Raw genomic sequence first — 18,024 nt, forward strand, 5'->3', positions numbered from 1 at the left:
TGAATGGTCGATTGTGATGGGACAGTGGAGCTCTTCAAGCGGCGGATGCACCGTCCACGCCTCGGTGCTAGAGTAATGGGACCGGCTACGCGAAGCCTCATGTCGGGGCCTAACAGCACGATTGCGGGCTGGCTCTGATGTTTTCAGGGATCGATAGTGGCCTTGTCCTCGCACATTTGCAGAAGGACAGGCCAGTACCATCTTCAGCGCGGGGAGAGACTCATTCCAAGGGTTTTGTGAGTTCTAGATATGATGAGATGGACGTACCCCTTTCTTCCCCCACAATGTTGTGCCAGGTCTGTGCACATTCCTCGCAAGGCTCGCGATGGAATTTGTTCCACGCTTCTTCCAAGACGCCTTCATTATGGTCTCTTTCTTCCTTTCGCGCGTTCATTGAAGCGCATCCGTCTGCTTGCTGTTGCCGATCATGGCTGTCCCTTCCTTTTCCGTCGGAAAGGCGGCTTGCCACAGATTTCTTGCGTGTTTTGTGTATTTTCACTATGCTTTTGCCTTTACTAGCTCGGTCTATCAGTTGGATTCGGAGTATTCGGGCGCCAATTTCTTCGAAGGCTGGGATTTCTATACGGTGAGTAGCCGAATTGCGAGCGGCTTCTTCGACAATGCTGACACTGAGCAGGGTGGCGATCCCACTGGAGGATTTGTGACGTGCGTGATGCCGAAAGACCAATTGAGAAGCAAAGCCTGACAGTAAAACAGATATTATAGCCAGGGCTCCGCTCAACTCTCGGGCTTGATCAATGCTAGCGATAGCTCACCGATTTACATTGGCACAGACTACAAAACCGTGATCGGATCAACACAGGCAGCCGGCAGACCTAGCGTCCGAATTTCCACGCAGAGATCATGGACCCATGGATTGTTTATCGGGGATTTTAACCACGCCCCAGGAGGAGTCTGTGGAACTTGGCCAGCATGTACGTCCCCCCAGGGAGTGGAACAGATCATGCGTTGATCAATCACAGTCTGGACATTAGGACCCAACTGGCCTTACAACGGTGAGATCGACATCATGGAGGGAGCAAACTTGATCACCAACAACGCTGCGACGTTACATACGTGCGTTACCACCTTGCGACTGAGAATGGGGGCGCTGCTGATCAACCGTTTAGAAACCCGAACTGCACGATTGCTGGGGACAACAGAACTATGACAGGCCAGTTGGGGAACAACAATTGTGCATACTATGTAAGTGGCATGCTCATCTCTGGTGGACGATTCTGACTTGGTCATAGCCTGGCTACAACGTCGGCTGTGGTATAGTCGATAGCCGAACGACCAGCTACGGTGCAGGCTTCAATGCAATTGGCGGCGGTGTTTATGCGATGCAATGGACCTCCGCCTACATCAGCGTCTGGTTCTTCCCTAGAGGCTCGATCCCGAACGATATCACCAACAAGAACCCCAATCCTTCCTCCTGGGGTCTTCCGTTCGCAACTATGGAGGGCTCTTGTGTCATCGACCAGCATTTCCAAGCCCACAATATCGTCTTGAACAATGACCTCTGCGGCGAATATGCGGGCGCAAGCACTGTGTGGAACTCGACGACAAACTCTTGTGCCGCACTCACAGGGTATTCCACCTGCAATGCATATGTGGCGGCGAATCCTGCACCTTTCCAACAGTCGTACGTGTTGCAGAGCCTCGATTGAACCAAACCTTGAGCACTGACCTGTGAATAGCTATTGGAGCATCAACTCGGTTCGGGTGTATCAATTGGTGGATCCCAGTGCCAATGCCAGCTCCACTGGTCCAGCATATATTGCAAGCAATCAGCCCACTCAAACAAGCATATCAACGACTTCATCCTCGACTCCTGTACCGACCACGAGCCTGTGCCCCACGTACAACTTCACGGTCGTCCAGTCTGGCAGTTTCCAGTACGAGATCGAATGTGGAGTCAACATCGGCGGGTCTGATATCGGTATACCATATCCCAGCTATCAAGTCCAGTCATTCGAAGATTGCGTGGCCGGATGCAGCTACTGGAATACTTACAACAGCAGCAACATCTGCGGCGGCGTGACATACCAAGTCAGTGGCAATGCGTGCTACTGGAAACGAAATGTCGGGAGCACTCCCGCGGATCCCAATTTCAGAAGCGCCAGGCTCATCTACTATGCCTATCCACAGGTGACGGACGATCCTCGATATCAGACATCCAGCAGCAGCAGCACGTCCTACGTTGCGACTTCGGTCACGCCTCAATACTATGTCGCTCCAGGGGTCACTACGTCGACATCATTCTCGCTGATCTCGGAGACGCTGACGTCGAGCGTTACGGACGGTATACCTGGATTGGGTGGATCGACGACTGACGACGCTTCTTCAAGCACGTCTATTGTGACGACGACCATGGTGGCGACAACAGGAAGCAGCTCTCAAAGCACTTCGACAGCGATGGTGGGCGCATTGTCGTCTACCACTTCTTCAAGCTCAAGCTCCTTCACTGGATCCACAGCCAGCACAACGTCTGCCTCTATTGTTTTGTCGACTTCAAGCCTGTCGACAGCAGCGACCACAAATGTGGCACCCTCTTCTTCCTCTTCCGCTGCAGCAACCTCGACAATGGCCAGTGCGGCTACCTCAACGAGCGAGCAGCTGCCCCTTTCGAGCTCCGCGCTGTCCAGCTCATCATCTGTGTCACCGAGTCGGTCCACGGCCGTCAGTACTTCGAGTCCTGTCTCTACCTCAGCCTTGTCCTCGTCATCAACGTCGATTCCCCCATCCTCTACTGCCATCTCGTCTGCAACTTCTAGCTCATCTACTATCACGACGGAGGCTCAACCTCCTCCGTCTTCAACGACTTCAACGACTGCCACAACAGTGTCCAGCCCCAGTTCAGCATCCACAAACGCAAGCCCTATCAGCACGAGCACAGTCAGCCCAGTCGTCTCCTCCTCCTCTGGTCAAGCTTCCTCTTCTGAGACTCCGTCGTCTGTCTCTTCATCAATTCCGCCGCCGCCGCCGTCTTCAACAGCCTCTTCGGAATCTCCAACATCACCTCCCACGACCAGCCCACCGACGACCAGCCCACCAACGACAACCATCAGCTTAGTAGCTTCGGAATCCACCTCGTCCTCACCACCGCCGCCGCCATCTTCGCCTTCATCAACATCCAACTCTGCCTCTTTGTCTTCCGCCTCGACTACACAAATCATAATCAGTAGCAGCAGTTCGTCTCCCTCCTCCAGCTCTCCGGCCTTTTCAACCACTGCTCCAGTCACAACAGTCGAGTCAACGACAACCACTACTACAACAGATACTCTTCCGGGCCCGACGCAAGTTTCCTCCTTCACATTTGCAGGCTGTCTGGGTCCGCGGCCGGAGACTGCGTTTGCCGTCAGCTTTCAACTTGTGGAAGACTCCCCACTGATGTCCATTGAGAGATGTGTCGAGGACTGCTCTTTGGGCATTTACGCCGGCATTTACGATACGTAAGTTTTGAGATCCCCGTCATTTGTATTTTATTTTCCCGGGCGACGTGTGAATGGCGATTCATAGCGTACTAACACGGCCTTTTCTCCAGCCAATGCTACTGCTCCTCATACTCGCTCCCCCTCGACACCTCGTCGTCCGAGGACTTTATCCAATACCCGGATTCTGCATGCAACACCACCTGCCCGGGCAATTCCGCGGAGAGATGCGGTGGTGTCGCGCAACTCACTCCTCCAGATCGGCTCGCTAGGAGACAACTCACCGAAGTGAACGGTGACATTATCCTGCTGACCATGTACAACAACACGGGTGTTGATGGCGGCGGCGGCGGCGGCGGTTCCTCGTCGACATCGACCTCGACCTCCTCGTTGACGACAACGGCATCCTCCGTCCCCGCGTCAAGCATGAGCACGAGCGTCAGCATCAGCGGCGGCGCAAGCACCTCCGCGACGACGACGGCACCACCATCCTCAACAACAGCACCTCCAACAACTTCCACACCCTTGTCGTCGTTTTCGGATTCCGGAATTCTCACCTCAACAACAACAACAACAACCACCCCTACCCCGTCGCAGACTCTGACCCTCTCCCCCACGACAATCTCAACGACCTACACCACCATCTGCAGTCCCTGGGATTCGATCTCGTGCCCGACACGGACGGAAACGTGCCTCGCCACGACCATCACGGTCCTGCATTGCGGATGCACGGAGATGCCTCCGCCGCTGGTGCCCATGACCACGACTGTTGTGGAGGCATGCTCGACACTGACACAGGGGCTTATTACATCTCCTCCTGCAGGAGGAGGAGGAGGAGGAGGAGGAGGAGGAGGAGGAGGAGGAGGAGGTAGTCAGGAAGACGAGACAGAGACAATGATGACGACCCTCACCGTCCCATGTACACAATCCATCTCGGCACTCGAGTCCGCCGTCTCAGCATGGTCTGCTGCATCATACGCGCAGGCCGGCGCAAACGCCGAAGCGACTGCGACTGCAATAGCGACAGCGCCGATCGCCGAAGGAGCAGAATCAGAATCCGAGTCAGAGTCCGTGACAGAAACCGAGAACGTCCACAACTACGTGCCCTACAGCTTCCCCATCTCCTTCCCCATGACTACCACCACCGCCGCCACCGCAGGCCCTGCGCCGGAAGCCAACACAGTAGTGACGAAAAGCCTCGTTTTCGCCACGGCAAAATTCCCCTTCTCGGTACCGCTGCTGCAGAATCCCACCAATCCTCCTTATCCTACCGCTACAGGAGGGATCACGAACGGCACGAATCTGACGACGGGTGGGGAGGAGGTGCAGAACGTCACGGTGATGCCTGTCCCGCTGTCGTCTCAAAACACCGCTAACCTCGCGACGGTGGGGGTGGGGATGGTGCACACGGGCGCGGGAGTCAGGTTGTCTGCATGTTTTCTTTCTTTTTCTTCGAGGAGGAGCACTGCTTCGTGGATATTCTCTATCGTTGGGGGAGTCGCAGGTGGTTGGGTGTCGGTGTGGGTAGGAATCATCACCGTCACGACGCATGTGGTGATGAGTGCGGTTGGGGTGTTGATTGATTAGTTCATCGATGACAATTCTGTCCCTGGGTGTCCCCATGGCTGGGACTTATTGTGGTATCATTCTCGCTGCATTTCTCCATTTGAGAGAGTTGGGTTCTTTCATTCGTCAATTCATTGATTCATTCATTCAGCAATTTCATTCCCCAAGCGCCAGCGCAGTCCAGCCCATCCCGTTCCGATCCAGCGTGTGTCCAGCCCTTTTGAAGCATTTTGCCATCGCCCGTAGCCCACGTCCCTGTCAAGCTTGCATGTAAGCAACGGTATTCGTAGGCCTCAACCTCAACCCCAACCTCATAGAGGCATAAAAGGCGTTGCCTTCCTTCCTGTTAACTCCCCCCCAAAAGCGTCCGCCGTCAACATCAGTATCCAAGGGATACCAACCGTTCGCCTGCAGCCTTTCCCCCTTCCTTGTTCTATGAAGAGACTGAGTGCCAATGTCAGGTCCAAGATAGAACAATACGAGAAGAATCGTCCCTGCGGCCAACCCAAGAACCATCTCCTTTGAGGCAGTGTCCCATAGCCGTCAATAAAGCCACCAGTAACCAAGGTTGAAAAAGGTCCTCTCTCAAGACGATGCATGTCCACGCCATAGGCATTAGCCTGTAAGCACATTCAGCCCAGCCCTTCCTGACAAGCCTTTGCGGGCCCTTGAAAGCTGGAAAGCTTCCTCTCATGTTGCGCAATCCATTTCGACAAAGCATTTGCCGACCATATCGTCCCTCTCATGCGGTCTTGCCCGGCAATAAAGTCTCATATCTCTATCATCGAACCTGTAAAGATCGTGAGGGAAAGATTTTTTCTCCCACTCCCCATATTTGAGCTCGATCTGTCTGGAACCCAAGGCGTGGGAGCCAAATATGGTCTTCCAAACCTTGACCAGGAAGTGGCAGACGTCCCAGTGCGAAGAAGGAGGTTGTACAGTAAAGGATTCGTCATCTCCGGCAAGATGGGCCCAAGCTGGATCTGTTCTCTCAATCGTCAAAGGTAAGGCACCTTCATAAAAAGAGTGGGCAGTGCATGCACTGGAAAGGCAGACACCATCTTCCAACTGAATTGGTCCCTCATCGTCCACGATATCAAACAATGGTGTCCAGCTAACAAGTCCTTGTCGTTCCAGCTGGACCGCCTGCCGTAACCACTGCAGACCGCTGTCCAAATAGATCTGGATTTGGTCGAGCTTGAATTTGCGGAGCTCCTCCAATATGCCATCGTAATCTTGAATTCTGAGTTGCCATGATACTCTGTTCAGATCAAACGTAAGTTTCCCTAGTCTAGGACACGACTGTCGAATGGACTGAAGCTCCTCTGCCGAGAAAGATTCTCTAAGGCTAAGACCAGTGCTGTCTTCGGGCTCGTGAAGCTGGAGATCCTGGAGGGTGGCTCCATGTTGATGAAGGATAGCGCGCAGCGACATTTTTCCTCTCCACGACCAGAGACTCAATGTCTCTAAAGGTGGGCAAGTGGCAATGTAGTTCTGCGCCGCTGTTAAGAATGTGTCCGTCCGAGGCGTAGCGGCAAGGTTGATGCTGAGACTCTTCAAATTCGTCAACATTTGGGGGCCGCGTTCAAAATACGACTGGTGGAGAGGGCCTCTGCTACACTTCAAGCTCGTTAAGCACGCGAGGTTGACGTACTGCGACCAAAACTCCAAGCAATCGGCAGAGATCTCCCAGCCATCCAGGGTGAGATGACGAAGTGACGAACTCGGCTTCCTCCCTTGGTCTGGTGGAAGCCAGCTTTCGAGATTGTATCGGAGATTGGTGACCTGGGGACTGTACGGCGCCATCGAGGGATAAGAGATTATCGAGGCAAACCTCAGGTTTGGCGCTGAGCTCAGGATCATGTGGAAAAGCAGGTGGTCTTCGATACACGTGTGCTTTTGAGTCCTCATCGAAAATGAGTTCAGGCAGGTCGCTGCCGCGAGCACCTCCTCGGACTCCAGGGGGGTGTGTAGATTGCTGAGTCTCTTGCCACGATAGATGTCCAACTTCGCATTTGGCTGATGAGCCTGCAAAGCTTCGACGACACCTTTTGTTGGCAGATAGCCAGCGTTCCAGACCACAGTCTTCAAGTTGCTGGCATTGCGGAGCACAGTCTCCAGTCGGTCAAATGTGTGGTGGGATTTTCCGAGATAGGATGAATCACCGTTGTCGTCGGATTCCCCGATCAGCGGATCGATATCGGGCTGACGGACTGTGAGCTGTCGCAAGCCTTGGAGGAGTTCGGGCGTTTCCCATTCTTCTTGTCTCCGACCGGACTGGTCAGTCCAGGTCCGAAGTTCAGAGTCCCAACGGACAGTGAGGCGACGGTAGCGGACAAGCTTAGACACATAGTTGAGGTACTTGCAGGTTTGAGCCACCGCTGCTGTGGTCCAAGGGGATTCATCATCAATGTACCTGAGCACATTCGCAAGGACTTCAGCCTCGAGGCTGAGGATGTTTGAGGTGGCCATCCCTGCTGTGGGCTGAGGTCAGAGGTGGGTGAGACAAGTCACGCAAATTGAGATGTGAGGTGACCATGAAGAGAGAAAGAGAGGAAATGAGGTCGGAAGGCACGGCAGAAGGAGCTCATGTCAAGCTGGCAGCGGTCAGGCAGAGGCAGCTTGATATTGAAGTGAATGGCCTGGGCGCTGGGGTCGGTGAATACAGCCTTATTGGTTCAACGCACAAACGCGAGGCAGGCACCAGCTCACGTGCAACTTTGATATCAGCCTCGTGTATAGATGCTGGCGAGGCTGGGTTGGGGACAGCAAAGAGGGACATACTGTTCAGAGGGCAGGCAGTTGAACAAATCTCTTGTTGTCTAGCTTCTATGCCTTTATTCGAATCATCAACGGCTGCTCTAATCATGCCTATGCATCAATTCATCCTGACAATGTTTCCAATGGCCCTGACGCCCCCAATGCCCCCAATGTCCCCCATCTCGCTAGGCACCATCTAAAGAAAGCCCTGAACGCCGTGCTGTCGTCATTTGTCTCTGGTACCCCGTCCTCACAACTCTATCCAACCCGATTTCTATTGCCCGAGGCTCTAACCGCCATCGCTGTGTTTCTCAACCACAACATTCTAAAAGTCTTCGTCAATGATAGCTTCGTCCAATTCCAAGAGCATCGATTCCTCAAGCAAACTGCTGCTTGCAACGTAGCTGAAACCCCCAAATGGATCAGACTTGCTCAGTGTGCGGCTGTGTCTTCGCGTAAGAGTGTCGATCGCTCTGTCGGTGAATTCTTTAGCAAAGTTCTCGGCCAATTCAGGATTGGTGACCAGAGGCTTGATGGGTGGTTCGAGCTCCTTGGCCTCCAACTTCTTCCAGTCAATTTTCCTGAAAAATCGGTGCTTCTTGATGATGTTGATGTCGTTTGGGCCCACTCCAAGTCGCTTCTTAGGCTCCTTGCGCAACAGTCGCGTGAGAAGGTCTTTGGCATCTGGTGACAGGAAATAAGGCAGGCTCAGCTTCTGATACATGATGTTCTGCTGAATCTTAGTCCAGCTCCCTCCGCCGAAAGGAGGTTTTCCCGTCATGAGATCGCAAGCCATCGCCCCCAGTGACCACCAGTCGCACGCTTTGCCATAGCCCGGACCCCAGTCAGACTCATCACTGCCTCTGATGATCTCAGGAGCCATGTATTCGATCGTCCCCACACCCAGACTATTGCAACGACTTCCCCCTGGTGTGCTCGGATCCTGAACGGCAACCTTGCTCAGACCAAAATCGGTCAAGAGCAAATGGCCCTCGGCGTTCAGCAAGCAGTTCTCCGGTTTGAGATCACGATAGATGACGCCAACCGTGTTATGAAGATAGTCTAAAGCCAAAACAATCTCTGCAATATAAAATGCAGCCACTTCTTCTGAGAAAAACTTTTCCAGTTCCAGGTGACGAAACAATTCCCCGCCCGAGGCATATTCGAGAATCAAGTATAGCTTCTCATGATCCTGGAAGGCGTAGTAGAGATTGACAATGAACGGATGGCGATTGACCAATTCGAGAATGCTTCGCTCGGACATGGTCGATTCGATCCGCTTTTTGTGAACCTTGAGAAACGCTTTCGTGAGTTGCTTCTGCGCGAACAAGCGGCCCGTGGCATTCTGTCGTACTAGGAGCACCGTTCCAAAGGCTCCGTCTCCGAGGCAGCGGATGGGAGTGAAGTCTGCTGCGCTCATCTTGCGAGCAATCATCGAAGTCGCACGCTGATCCGCGTCCATAATCGCGGTGGAAATCGTCGAAGCGACATCGGTCTCCGCCAGCGATTGACTGACGAAGTCCTGATCAATCTGGACATTGTAACTGACCATGTCTTCGTGTGGCTCCTCTCCCTGGGTGTCGGACGCTGCGCTGGCGGCGCTGCTGTTGGCTTCGGAATCCAGGGTGTTGCGGACGCGGGAGTTGGAGCGACTTTGACTGCGAGAATTCAGTGCGTCAAGTTGAGCTTTTAAGCTGCTAATGCCCGGCGACTGAGGTCTTAGACCTGGGCTGGCACCGGCCAACGCAGGCAAACGAGGCATAGGTGACAGAACCCGCGGGCTGTTGCGTGACACATCCGAGTCTTCAGCTCCCGAGTCGACCGGAGTGAAACCTCTGACAGTATTCAACGCTTGGGCCGCTTGAGCCGCTTTTCCCTTGTTTTTCTTCTTCTTCCTCTTGGCCGCAGTCGTCGACAGGATGACACTGCCCTTGACTTCTTGTCTTCCTCTTTCACTCTCCGGTTCGACGAGAGCCCCGTCCTCGTGCGTACTGATCGGCATGGTTTTCTGGGGTGTAACAGGAGGACTCTTGTGTCGAAAGGGGGTGATTTCAGGGTCACCTGGATCGCCGTTGTTATTCCCCAGTGCGATGGAGTTGAGCGCGTCCTCCAGATCGGCCGAGACGTCGGCGGGTGGTCGCATTCCACTTGAGGTTTCTGGGACCTTGTCCATGACGGCTTGAGAGGCTGAGATACTCATATTCGCGGATCTTCTGATGATGCGCACAGGTAAAGCAAAAAGGGGATTAACGCAATGCTCAAGGCCGCGGCGGCTGTAGTTTTACCGTCCGCCCTTGTTCAGGACGGACCTTGCGCCAGTAGCCGAACCAGGAGATGGCCAGTCTTGCAAGAGGCGAGGGAAGATGACGTTGGAATCACATGGGAAAGTGCAACACGTCCGCGAGAGGCAGGAGTGAGGTTTGAAATTGCGGTTGAGGTAGTGACGGCGCTTCGACCCATTGAAGTTGACAAACAAGATTCAACTCTGACGGTAAATGATTGAGATAGACAAAACACCGATAGAGATTCGCGCAAAAACACAGAAGAAGAGGTGGAGCGGAAGGAGGAAAGAATGAGTTGTGGACGAAGAGTGCGAGGTCAGCAAAAGCCACCGAACGCAACCTGCGCCTGGGAATCTTGGAAATTCTGGAGGCGGCAGAGGCTCCCAGTGCGTTGTCGGCCAACGAAAGCGGCAGCATCTGGGTGCCAGTGGGTGGCATCCCGGAGAGGCCAATCAAGCCATGGCCAATTCATCACTAGCAGCCCTGGGCGACCCCGTCTAACCACAGATCTGCCCCGGATGTAGCCCGTGGTGCCCGTGGTGCCCGTGGCTCTCCAGAGCCTGGACTTAGGTAGGCAGTACCTAGCGAGCTAGGTACCTCGTACTTCTCGTTGTCTCCAGATTCCGCGTCCTTCTGTTGCGAGAATCATCGATGGGCTCTGGGGAAAGGATCATTGTTATTCCGCCCTCCCCCGCAGTCATACCATCCTTTACTGAAGCCTCCCAAGGTTTGAAGCACACCATCAGCTCGCCACCACCACCCACGGCTTGCTTGTACCCTGGAACCGCATCTATAAAATCCCGCTCGTCAGACCAAACCAGGTCAGACTTTGTTCTCCTGCAGCATGGCAATCTCCATCATGGACAAAGTTATTTTGAAGAACATGAGGTTCGACATCCCCGTCGGCCTCGATGCCTGGCGACGATTCCGCAAGCCTCAACCTGTCTCGATCACCATAGAGGCCCAGCCAACATCCACCCTCGAGCCGGCTGCTTCCAAGGACGACGTCAATCTCTCTCTGGACTATGGAAAGTTATGCAAGAAGATCTCAGCGGCCCTCCAGAACGCCGATCCTGAGGCCTTTCCCACCATATATGCCCTCATCGCCATGCTCTCGAACACGGTACCGGATTGTGGTCTGCTCACTATCGAAATTTCTCTTCCCAAAGCTTTGCTGCAGGCCAGAGGTGGCGTGCTCTACCAATACCAGGTCGACAAATCAGAGCTGGAAATCGATACATCTAGCCTTACTGTCACAGTCAAACAAATTGCCTGCAACTGCATTATCGGAGTCAACCCTCACGAGCGCATCTACAAGCAGACATTATTCATCGACATCAGCGTACCTCTCGTGGACCCTGCTTTGGGAGTTGGTGCTCTGGAAGAACACTACACCGCCGCTCTGCATGACATGGTTCAAACAGTATGTGAACGAGTGGCAGGTTCCGCATACCACACGATCGAATCACTGGCAACTGCCGTGGCTCAGATTGTGACAATCAACTATGGACACACAGTTGCCAAAGTCCGCATCGAAAAGCCCCACGCCATTGCTACCATTGAAGCCGCCGCAGTCGAAATCACCCGCAGCAAAACATTCTTCGAAAACAAGGACTTTTGGAAGGTCAAGCTCCCGTAATAATTCAGGGGCTTCTTCAGTCGGAAGTTAGGTCGATTATACTCACCCGAGGAGGACGAGTTGATGGTAGAGATGGGTCTATCTGAGTGCTCGGGCCCGACTCGCACTCGACTTCTCTCCAGGTGCCAGGCAGGCTCGACCGTGCAATCGCATGGATGTGCGTGGCCGCAGAGGAATTTGCCGACACTCCCAGCGTCAACGCGGGCAGAGCTTCAATTGTTTTGATTTCTTCTTCGGTCGATGCACCTTTAGCTGGCGGTGCTTTCTTCCGTACATATGGCTTGAAGAAACTCGCGATACGCCGCTGAGGTTGGGTCATACTCCCATTCGGTGCTCCGGATTCGGTAAGCATTCGGTACTTATTCGCTCGCTTTCTGGGCGTGCGCCGCGTGACATTGCTCAATGTGTTGTCCGGATCCAAACCTTCCTGTCCTGGCTGGTGGTCTACTGCTGAGTCGGAATCTCTCCCGTCTGGCGAAGAGATGGTGAGCGCTGTCTCTTTTACAGCGCTGCCGCATAGGTTTTCTCCCTGTGTCACAGTCGCTAAAATTTTCGGCCGTGCTGTTTCCGCTGAGCTCGAAGTTGACGGCCTTGAATGTTTGTCTCCCCGGATTTCATCGCTGAGCATGAATGGGTCATCCTCCTTGCCGCCACCAGATCTGACAAGATCAAATGATGAACTGTCGTGCAATGATATTGTATCCTGCGAAGGTTGACTGCCCTTGACCGACTTGAAATAACCCAACATCGTCGGTGGGTGCCCTTCCTCTAGCTGGCTTGGTTTGAGTTCGGGCGACTTGGGTCTTCGTGGTGCACCGGTATTGGCTTTTGGGCGAGGGCGAGGGCGGGGCGATGTGATGGGTTTTGCAATATTGGTCTCAGGCTCGCTGGACTCGTTCGCAGGGACAACGTAGCTCAAAAGAGCCCCAGGCTGCATACCTCCAGCCTGTTTCGGCTTTCGCACCTCCTTCTTCTTGGGACATTTCCGTGTTGCAAACCTCTTGGGATCATTATTGATCTCGAACTGGATCCGTTTCCATTGTTCGACGTGCTCTCGAGCCCCGATCTCGACGATTGTCTGTGCAATCCACATTTTCTCTGGCGCATCAGGCAGCCAGGGAGGAGATTTGCGCTTCTTAGACGGACTCAGGGGAGCATTGTCGTCCATCTCTGCTTTTTCTGTTTCCCCTTCAGCGCCTTCATTCTCTTCCTCGGCAAGGAGCTGCAGATACTCTGGGCTGTCCTTTTCTGCATCGAGATCGAGTCCGACGATGTTGGCTGGAATCACTGTGACCCTGAGTTCTGGAATGCCACCACTCACGAAATGCTGCCTCCGTTCGGTGATTTGGTCGACAGATGTAAGATACGATGTTGCCGCTCCGCGTCGTAGCCGGTCCGCAAGAAGAGCCGGCGCCATAGCTCGCACAAATTTCCAAGCACCCGGCTTATACATCCATTCGAACATTTCAGCCGTATAGTCCCGGAGGGCTTGAATATCGATTTCTCCGTCCCATGTGTTAATCCATTTCCTTTCCAGACTCTTCACTTCGCTCGATGGTGTCACAGCCGGGTTCATATAATATCCCAAAATTTTCCTGTCTGGAAAACTGTCGGGGATCCGGATCGATTTCCTCTTCGTCTTGAAATAGCCACTCTCGTTGGTCTCCAGCTCGAATTGCAACCTTTCCCTCCACTCCCTAATCCCGTCTTCGCCTCCGTTCCTAACTAGTTCCAGGAGATCACTCCCAAACCCTGCTCTCGCAATTTCGCATGCCAACATAGATCCAATCCCACCGACACCCTCGTCGTAATCACCACCACTCAAAAGCGCTACTAGGACCATTCCCTCGGGATCTAGCCCGCTCAGGTCCTTGATTCGCGGCAAATCCAAAACGCTCACGTGGGTGGGTGTATGGTTCCCCTTCCCATTTCCCTCCTTTGACCAATCCCTCAGCGTAAGGCCAGAACCAAACATGATGGCATCAACGTCCTGCGTCATAACCGCATCCACGACCCCTTCCCGTTGAAGCATAGCACATTCCGCCTCGGCTTCCCCAGGCGCCACGTGCGTCGGGAACCGAAACAAGGAAACTAGAGCCTTCGACATCTCGCTCTCGACACATCCTCCGTACCATTTCGCCACAGTGCGTCCCCTTTTTGTGAGGGGTTTATTCTTCCCATCATAAACAAACACGGGCTGGATGGGCAAGGCTAGTAACTTCACAAGGCGGTAAAAGAGTGTCCGAAGGGCTGGGTTTTTCCCACCTTGCCCGCCGTGCTGGGTCTGGAAATTCCAGATCGCTGCGTCAATAGCGATTCGAAGAGGCCGAGATTGTTTCTGCAGATGCTCGATGGAGAGGCGGGAAAGAGCAATGCGTTCGCCTTTGCCGATTTCTTTCAAGAGGCTGACATGGGCAACAAACATCAAGATTAGTATAGGACTTGGCTCGGAGTGAGGGTTGGTTCTTTCTTCTCCGCTGGAAATCTCTTGCGTCCCCATAGGCAAGCACTTGTACGGGCTTTACGCCCAGTGCTCTCAGGACATGTGGAAGGCATGCTTGACTTACCCGGGAATTCCCATATTCCTCGACCACAAATTCTCTTCGCATCTGAATGGCCCCTGGGGTAGACTGATGCTTCTCAGTATCTCTTGTCTTCTCTCGACGGCATCGAGGCTGGTTGAAAGGGATGCAATTCTTCCAATTAGAGTTATTTGTTGACATCCACGACAACTAAAGCACCGGCAAAACTTCGGACATGGCACAGGAAACTGCGAGGTCCGATAAAGATTCCTTTCATGAAGCGGCAGGCTCGTTCGTGGCCTGGAGAAGATAGGAGCTACAGCATATTGATATGGGAGTATTTGTGCTTGGGCTGCCTGGTCACTCAGAGCAAGATGCTGCGAGGAAAACAGTCGTCTTCCGAGTCAGGAGAGGAAAATGACTAAGCAAAATATCACGTTTCCGATTGGTCAAGCACAACCGCGTCCTAAGAGATTTGAACGACGAGGGCCTAACGTCGTGAACCATTTTCTTTGCATCCAGCTTTGTCCAACAGTCCAGCACTTGCACACTTGCACACTTGCACGGGAGGTGGAGGCGACGACAAGCAAATAGACCGAGCAATGGCATCCACCGTCGCCTCCGCCATCCGCCCAAGTCTCCGCGAGGCGTCTTCACGCCAGCAAGCCGGCAGTCCTCACACGCCCACCGGTCGTTTTGTCTCCTCCGCCCAGTCTTCGCCGGGCTCGTACCCTTTTCGTGCCGAAGAGGATCCCATTATCCTCGAGCTCGATCCTCGCGGCCTCAGTGCCGGTTTTCAGGGCGAAAGTGGCCCACAATGTTTCGTACCTTTCACCTCACAGAGTTCCAAGCGAGTGGGGGACTATCGGTCGTTTCTGCCAGGGTTCAGAAGACGCAGGCAAGATCTCGCAATGAAGAGCAAGGAGTATGAGTTGTGGAGAAATGATTTGAGGGATGTCGATTTGGGTCTGCTTGAGGATAAGTTGGAACGCGCAGTCCGGGAGGCGTACAACAAATATCTGTTAGTGGACGCGGGTACTGCGCGCTTGGTGCTGGTCTTGCCCTCGCTAGTGCCCCATCCTGTACTTTCGACAGCTCTGACGCTGCTATTTGAACGGTGGAAGTACTCTACTATCACGCTGTTGCCGGCACCGACCATGTCCGTTGTTGGGGCGGGGTTACGATCGGGTCTCGTCGTGGAAGTGGGCTGGGAGGAGACGGTGATTACGGCAATCTACGAGTATCGAGAAATCCACGTTCGCCGGAGTGTGCGCGCCATGAAGGCCTTGACCATGAAGATTGGAGCACTATTAGAGAGTGTCAAAAAGGAACAGGACGAGTCGATTCGTGATTCGCTCGTGATGGATTTTGACTTTGTCGAGGAATTCTTGGATCGTGCTGGTGCATGTCATGCATTATTTCCCAGCACGGAAGAGGATCTTTCAGCCAGGACAAAGGCGATGGATCTCGAGGACCAACAACATACTGACGCATTCGGCGTCGATACTGCAAGTATGGTGATCGACTGGCCAACGGAAACGTCGACTCGACCTATCCCTGTCTCCAAGCACGCATTGTGTGAAGCATCTTTCGACACCCTAGTCACACCAAAGACCGAAGAACACCGAGACGATCATGAACAATCCATTAGTCAACTTTTGTACACAACGCTCCTGGCCCTGTCGTCGGATGCTCGGAGCATTTGCATGTCAAGGATCATCTTCTCAGGGAGGGGTTCATTTGTGGCAGGCTTATCGCAACAAGTATTGGACGCAACCAACACCATCATCAGCGAGCACGGATGGACTCCTGTCCGAGGGAAGCATATGAAAGTCAAGCGGAGTAGCCTTGCAGAACTTGCTCAGGGGAGGGCTGTTCCGGCCGATGCTCGGCATGACCTCAACCCTCCGGGACCTGATGACTTTGTTGAGGAACGGCTTTACAAACAGAGATCCAAGGATGCGCACCAGCCTGTTGCTGCCATCCTGCGGCAGGTCGAATCTCTTGGCCCATGGGCCGGTGCGAGTCTTGTTGCCAGTTTGAAGGCGAAATCCTTTGTTGAAATCGAGAGGGAGAGATTCCTCTCTCATGGACTGGCCGGGGCACACCGGGATCTAGATCCCGGTGCGCTTCATCAACAGCGCAGCACAGCAACGAAAGGCGGCGAGAGAACCAGCTGGACACTAGCAGGATGGGGTTGAACCAAGCGTCTGGGGAGCAATTGACTGTTGTTGGCCATCAGTCTTTCCTGATACGGCGGTGGTTGGACATTTCGGATGTATGTTGTTGTCGTTGTTTCACCGTTTCGTCGTCGGGGGCGATAGGTCTTTTCTGCCCGCCCACGCCGACGATAGTGAAACGAGTAGACAAAACATTCCTTCATCTGTCTAATGTCGTGCACTACCTACTTCTCTTTGTATCGGGATACCAACAAACAGCTCTCCCTTTGCCTTCTCCTCTCATGGATCTTTTGTCCCTCTCCCTTCATATCGTCGACAACGTCATCATCCACAAGCATACGGGCTACTTGCCAACTCTTCTCGAATCGTTGTGGGACAGGCGAAAACCTCTTCCCACTCAACTTGTGGCCAGCGTTTATCCGGACGTTGCGGAGACAGATACACCACCCCCTTCGACGAAGGATGACTACACCCTCGTTACAAATAGTGTTGCCAGTCGTCTGATGTTAGTGAAGTCATCCTCGAACCCCTCCCTGGTGGAAACGGGCCATTATGTGAAATCCCCCCAGCCTCTCTAATGGCAGTGAGACGACCGCCTGGTCAATGACCTCGTTTCTTCACGGAAAGGGTGTTGTGTCTTGCACGTGTCCTGTGGAAGAAGAGCGTACGCCCAACCCATCGTCAACACTAACTCGGCTGTTGATGGCGACGTCCGCTTGGCCTCCAGATGTTGTACTGGGAGTTGACAGACTCAGCGAGGACGTCACCACCAACTTGTCACTTGAATATCGTTAGAGGCAACCGCTAATTTCGACCAGACCTCCAGACGATGCCGGCCGGGACACCTTCCACCAAAATCCTCAGTCAAAAACAAGTTTCACAAACAAAGGCTCGAGGCCAAGCAGGAACAAAAGTAACAACCACCACCACCACAACCATCACCATCACCATCATCAAAGATGTCTTCTACGGAGAATTTGCGCGGCAACGACGGCGACGGAGAAGGGAACAACAGCCCCAGCCTCAACAGCATCAAGTCGTTCGTCTCGTCGTTGAAGCGCGCAGCCACAAACGACAGCAAGAAGAGCGACGCGTCGACAGACTCGTCAAGGTACTACGACCCGCAAAACATCCCCGCCGATCCCCTCCCGGACGACCGCAGCGCCATCGAAGGCCTGCTCAACCAACAGCTCAGCGCGCTGGACCACCTGCGCCGCACGGTGGTGGCCCGCAACCAAGAGATCAAGGACTACTGCTCGCGCGCGGCGTACTACTACAACATGAAACCGCGCGTCTCGCCGTCGTTCCTGCGCCAGCTCGACACCGAGATCTACATCATCCGCCAGCAGCGCAACGGGCTGCAAGCGCTGGTGGAGATGCGCCACAATGAGATCGTGCGCATGGCCGAGCACCGCAAGAAGCTGGACGCGGACCAGGGGATGGATTGCACCGTCTACGACATGTACCTCAACTTCCGCCGCATCGGCGAGTGGGAGCAGCTGTTCTCCATCTAAAAATGGTCCGGTCCTAAAAATAAAGAACAAGTGACATAAAGTCAAATGACGAAATGACCCAGCGACGGTTTCGAGACGACGGATGGATTTTGCTCTCAAAGAACAACAAACTCAAAGATGAACATTG

The 18,024-nt window shown here is 53.7% G+C and overlaps 7 protein-coding genes across 7 annotated transcripts; 4 read left to right on the forward strand and 3 right to left on the reverse strand.

Moving 5' to 3' along the window:
* Nucleotides 1–427: 427 nt before the first annotated feature.
* On the forward strand, nucleotides 428–5,021 carry Z520_00394 (uncharacterized protein; the record flags this gene model as incomplete). The annotated part of the gene is made up of 8 exons (XM_016770915.1): nucleotides 428–586; nucleotides 638–666; nucleotides 718–935; nucleotides 984–1,077; nucleotides 1,131–1,206; nucleotides 1,254–1,645; nucleotides 1,701–3,455; nucleotides 3,548–5,021. 8 exons carry the CDS (start codon nucleotides 428–430, stop codon nucleotides 5,019–5,021), a joined length of 4,197 nt encoding a protein of 1,398 aa, XP_016637825.1.
* A 669-nt stretch (nucleotides 5,022–5,690) lies between these two features.
* On the reverse strand, nucleotides 5,691–7,472 carry Z520_00395 (uncharacterized protein; the record flags this gene model as incomplete). Its single annotated transcript, XM_016770916.1, has 1 exon — nucleotides 5,691–7,472. The coding sequence occupies one exon, from the start codon at nucleotides 7,470–7,472 to the stop codon at nucleotides 5,691–5,693; it is 1,782 nt and encodes a 593-aa protein (XP_016637826.1).
* A 613-nt stretch (nucleotides 7,473–8,085) lies between these two features.
* On the reverse strand, nucleotides 8,086–9,960 carry Z520_00396 (uncharacterized protein; the record flags this gene model as incomplete). Its single annotated transcript, XM_016770917.1, has 1 exon — nucleotides 8,086–9,960. One exon carries the CDS (start codon nucleotides 9,958–9,960, stop codon nucleotides 8,086–8,088), a length of 1,875 nt encoding a protein of 624 aa, XP_016637827.1.
* A 926-nt stretch (nucleotides 9,961–10,886) lies between these two features.
* Nucleotides 10,887–11,681, forward strand: Z520_00397 (uncharacterized protein; the record flags this gene model as incomplete). Its single annotated transcript, XM_016770918.1, has 1 exon — nucleotides 10,887–11,681. The coding sequence occupies one exon, from the start codon at nucleotides 10,887–10,889 to the stop codon at nucleotides 11,679–11,681; it is 795 nt and encodes a 264-aa protein (XP_016637828.1).
* Nucleotides 11,682–11,697: 16 nt separating this feature from the next.
* On the reverse strand, nucleotides 11,698–14,181 carry Z520_00398 (uncharacterized protein; the record flags this gene model as incomplete). Its single annotated transcript, XM_016770919.1, has 1 exon — nucleotides 11,698–14,181. One exon carries the CDS (start codon nucleotides 14,179–14,181, stop codon nucleotides 11,698–11,700), a length of 2,484 nt encoding a protein of 827 aa, XP_016637829.1.
* Nucleotides 14,182–14,805: 624 nt separating this feature from the next.
* Z520_00399 (uncharacterized protein) lies at nucleotides 14,806–16,404 on the forward strand (the record flags this gene model as incomplete). Its single annotated transcript, XM_016770920.1, has 1 exon — nucleotides 14,806–16,404. The coding sequence occupies one exon, from the start codon at nucleotides 14,806–14,808 to the stop codon at nucleotides 16,402–16,404; it is 1,599 nt and encodes a 532-aa protein (XP_016637830.1).
* Nucleotides 16,405–17,342: 938 nt separating this feature from the next.
* Nucleotides 17,343–17,897, forward strand: Z520_00400 (uncharacterized protein; the record flags this gene model as incomplete). The annotated part of the gene is made up of 1 exon (XM_016770921.1): nucleotides 17,343–17,897. One exon carries the CDS (start codon nucleotides 17,343–17,345, stop codon nucleotides 17,895–17,897), a length of 555 nt encoding a protein of 184 aa, XP_016637831.1.
* Between the last annotated feature and the right edge of the window lie 127 nt (nucleotides 17,898–18,024).

Source organism: Fonsecaea multimorphosa (genome assembly GCF_000836435.1).
Source record: "Fonsecaea multimorphosa CBS 102226 unplaced genomic scaffold supercont1.1, whole genome shotgun sequence".
NCBI lineage: Eukaryota > Fungi > Ascomycota > Eurotiomycetes > Chaetothyriales > Herpotrichiellaceae > Fonsecaea > Fonsecaea multimorphosa.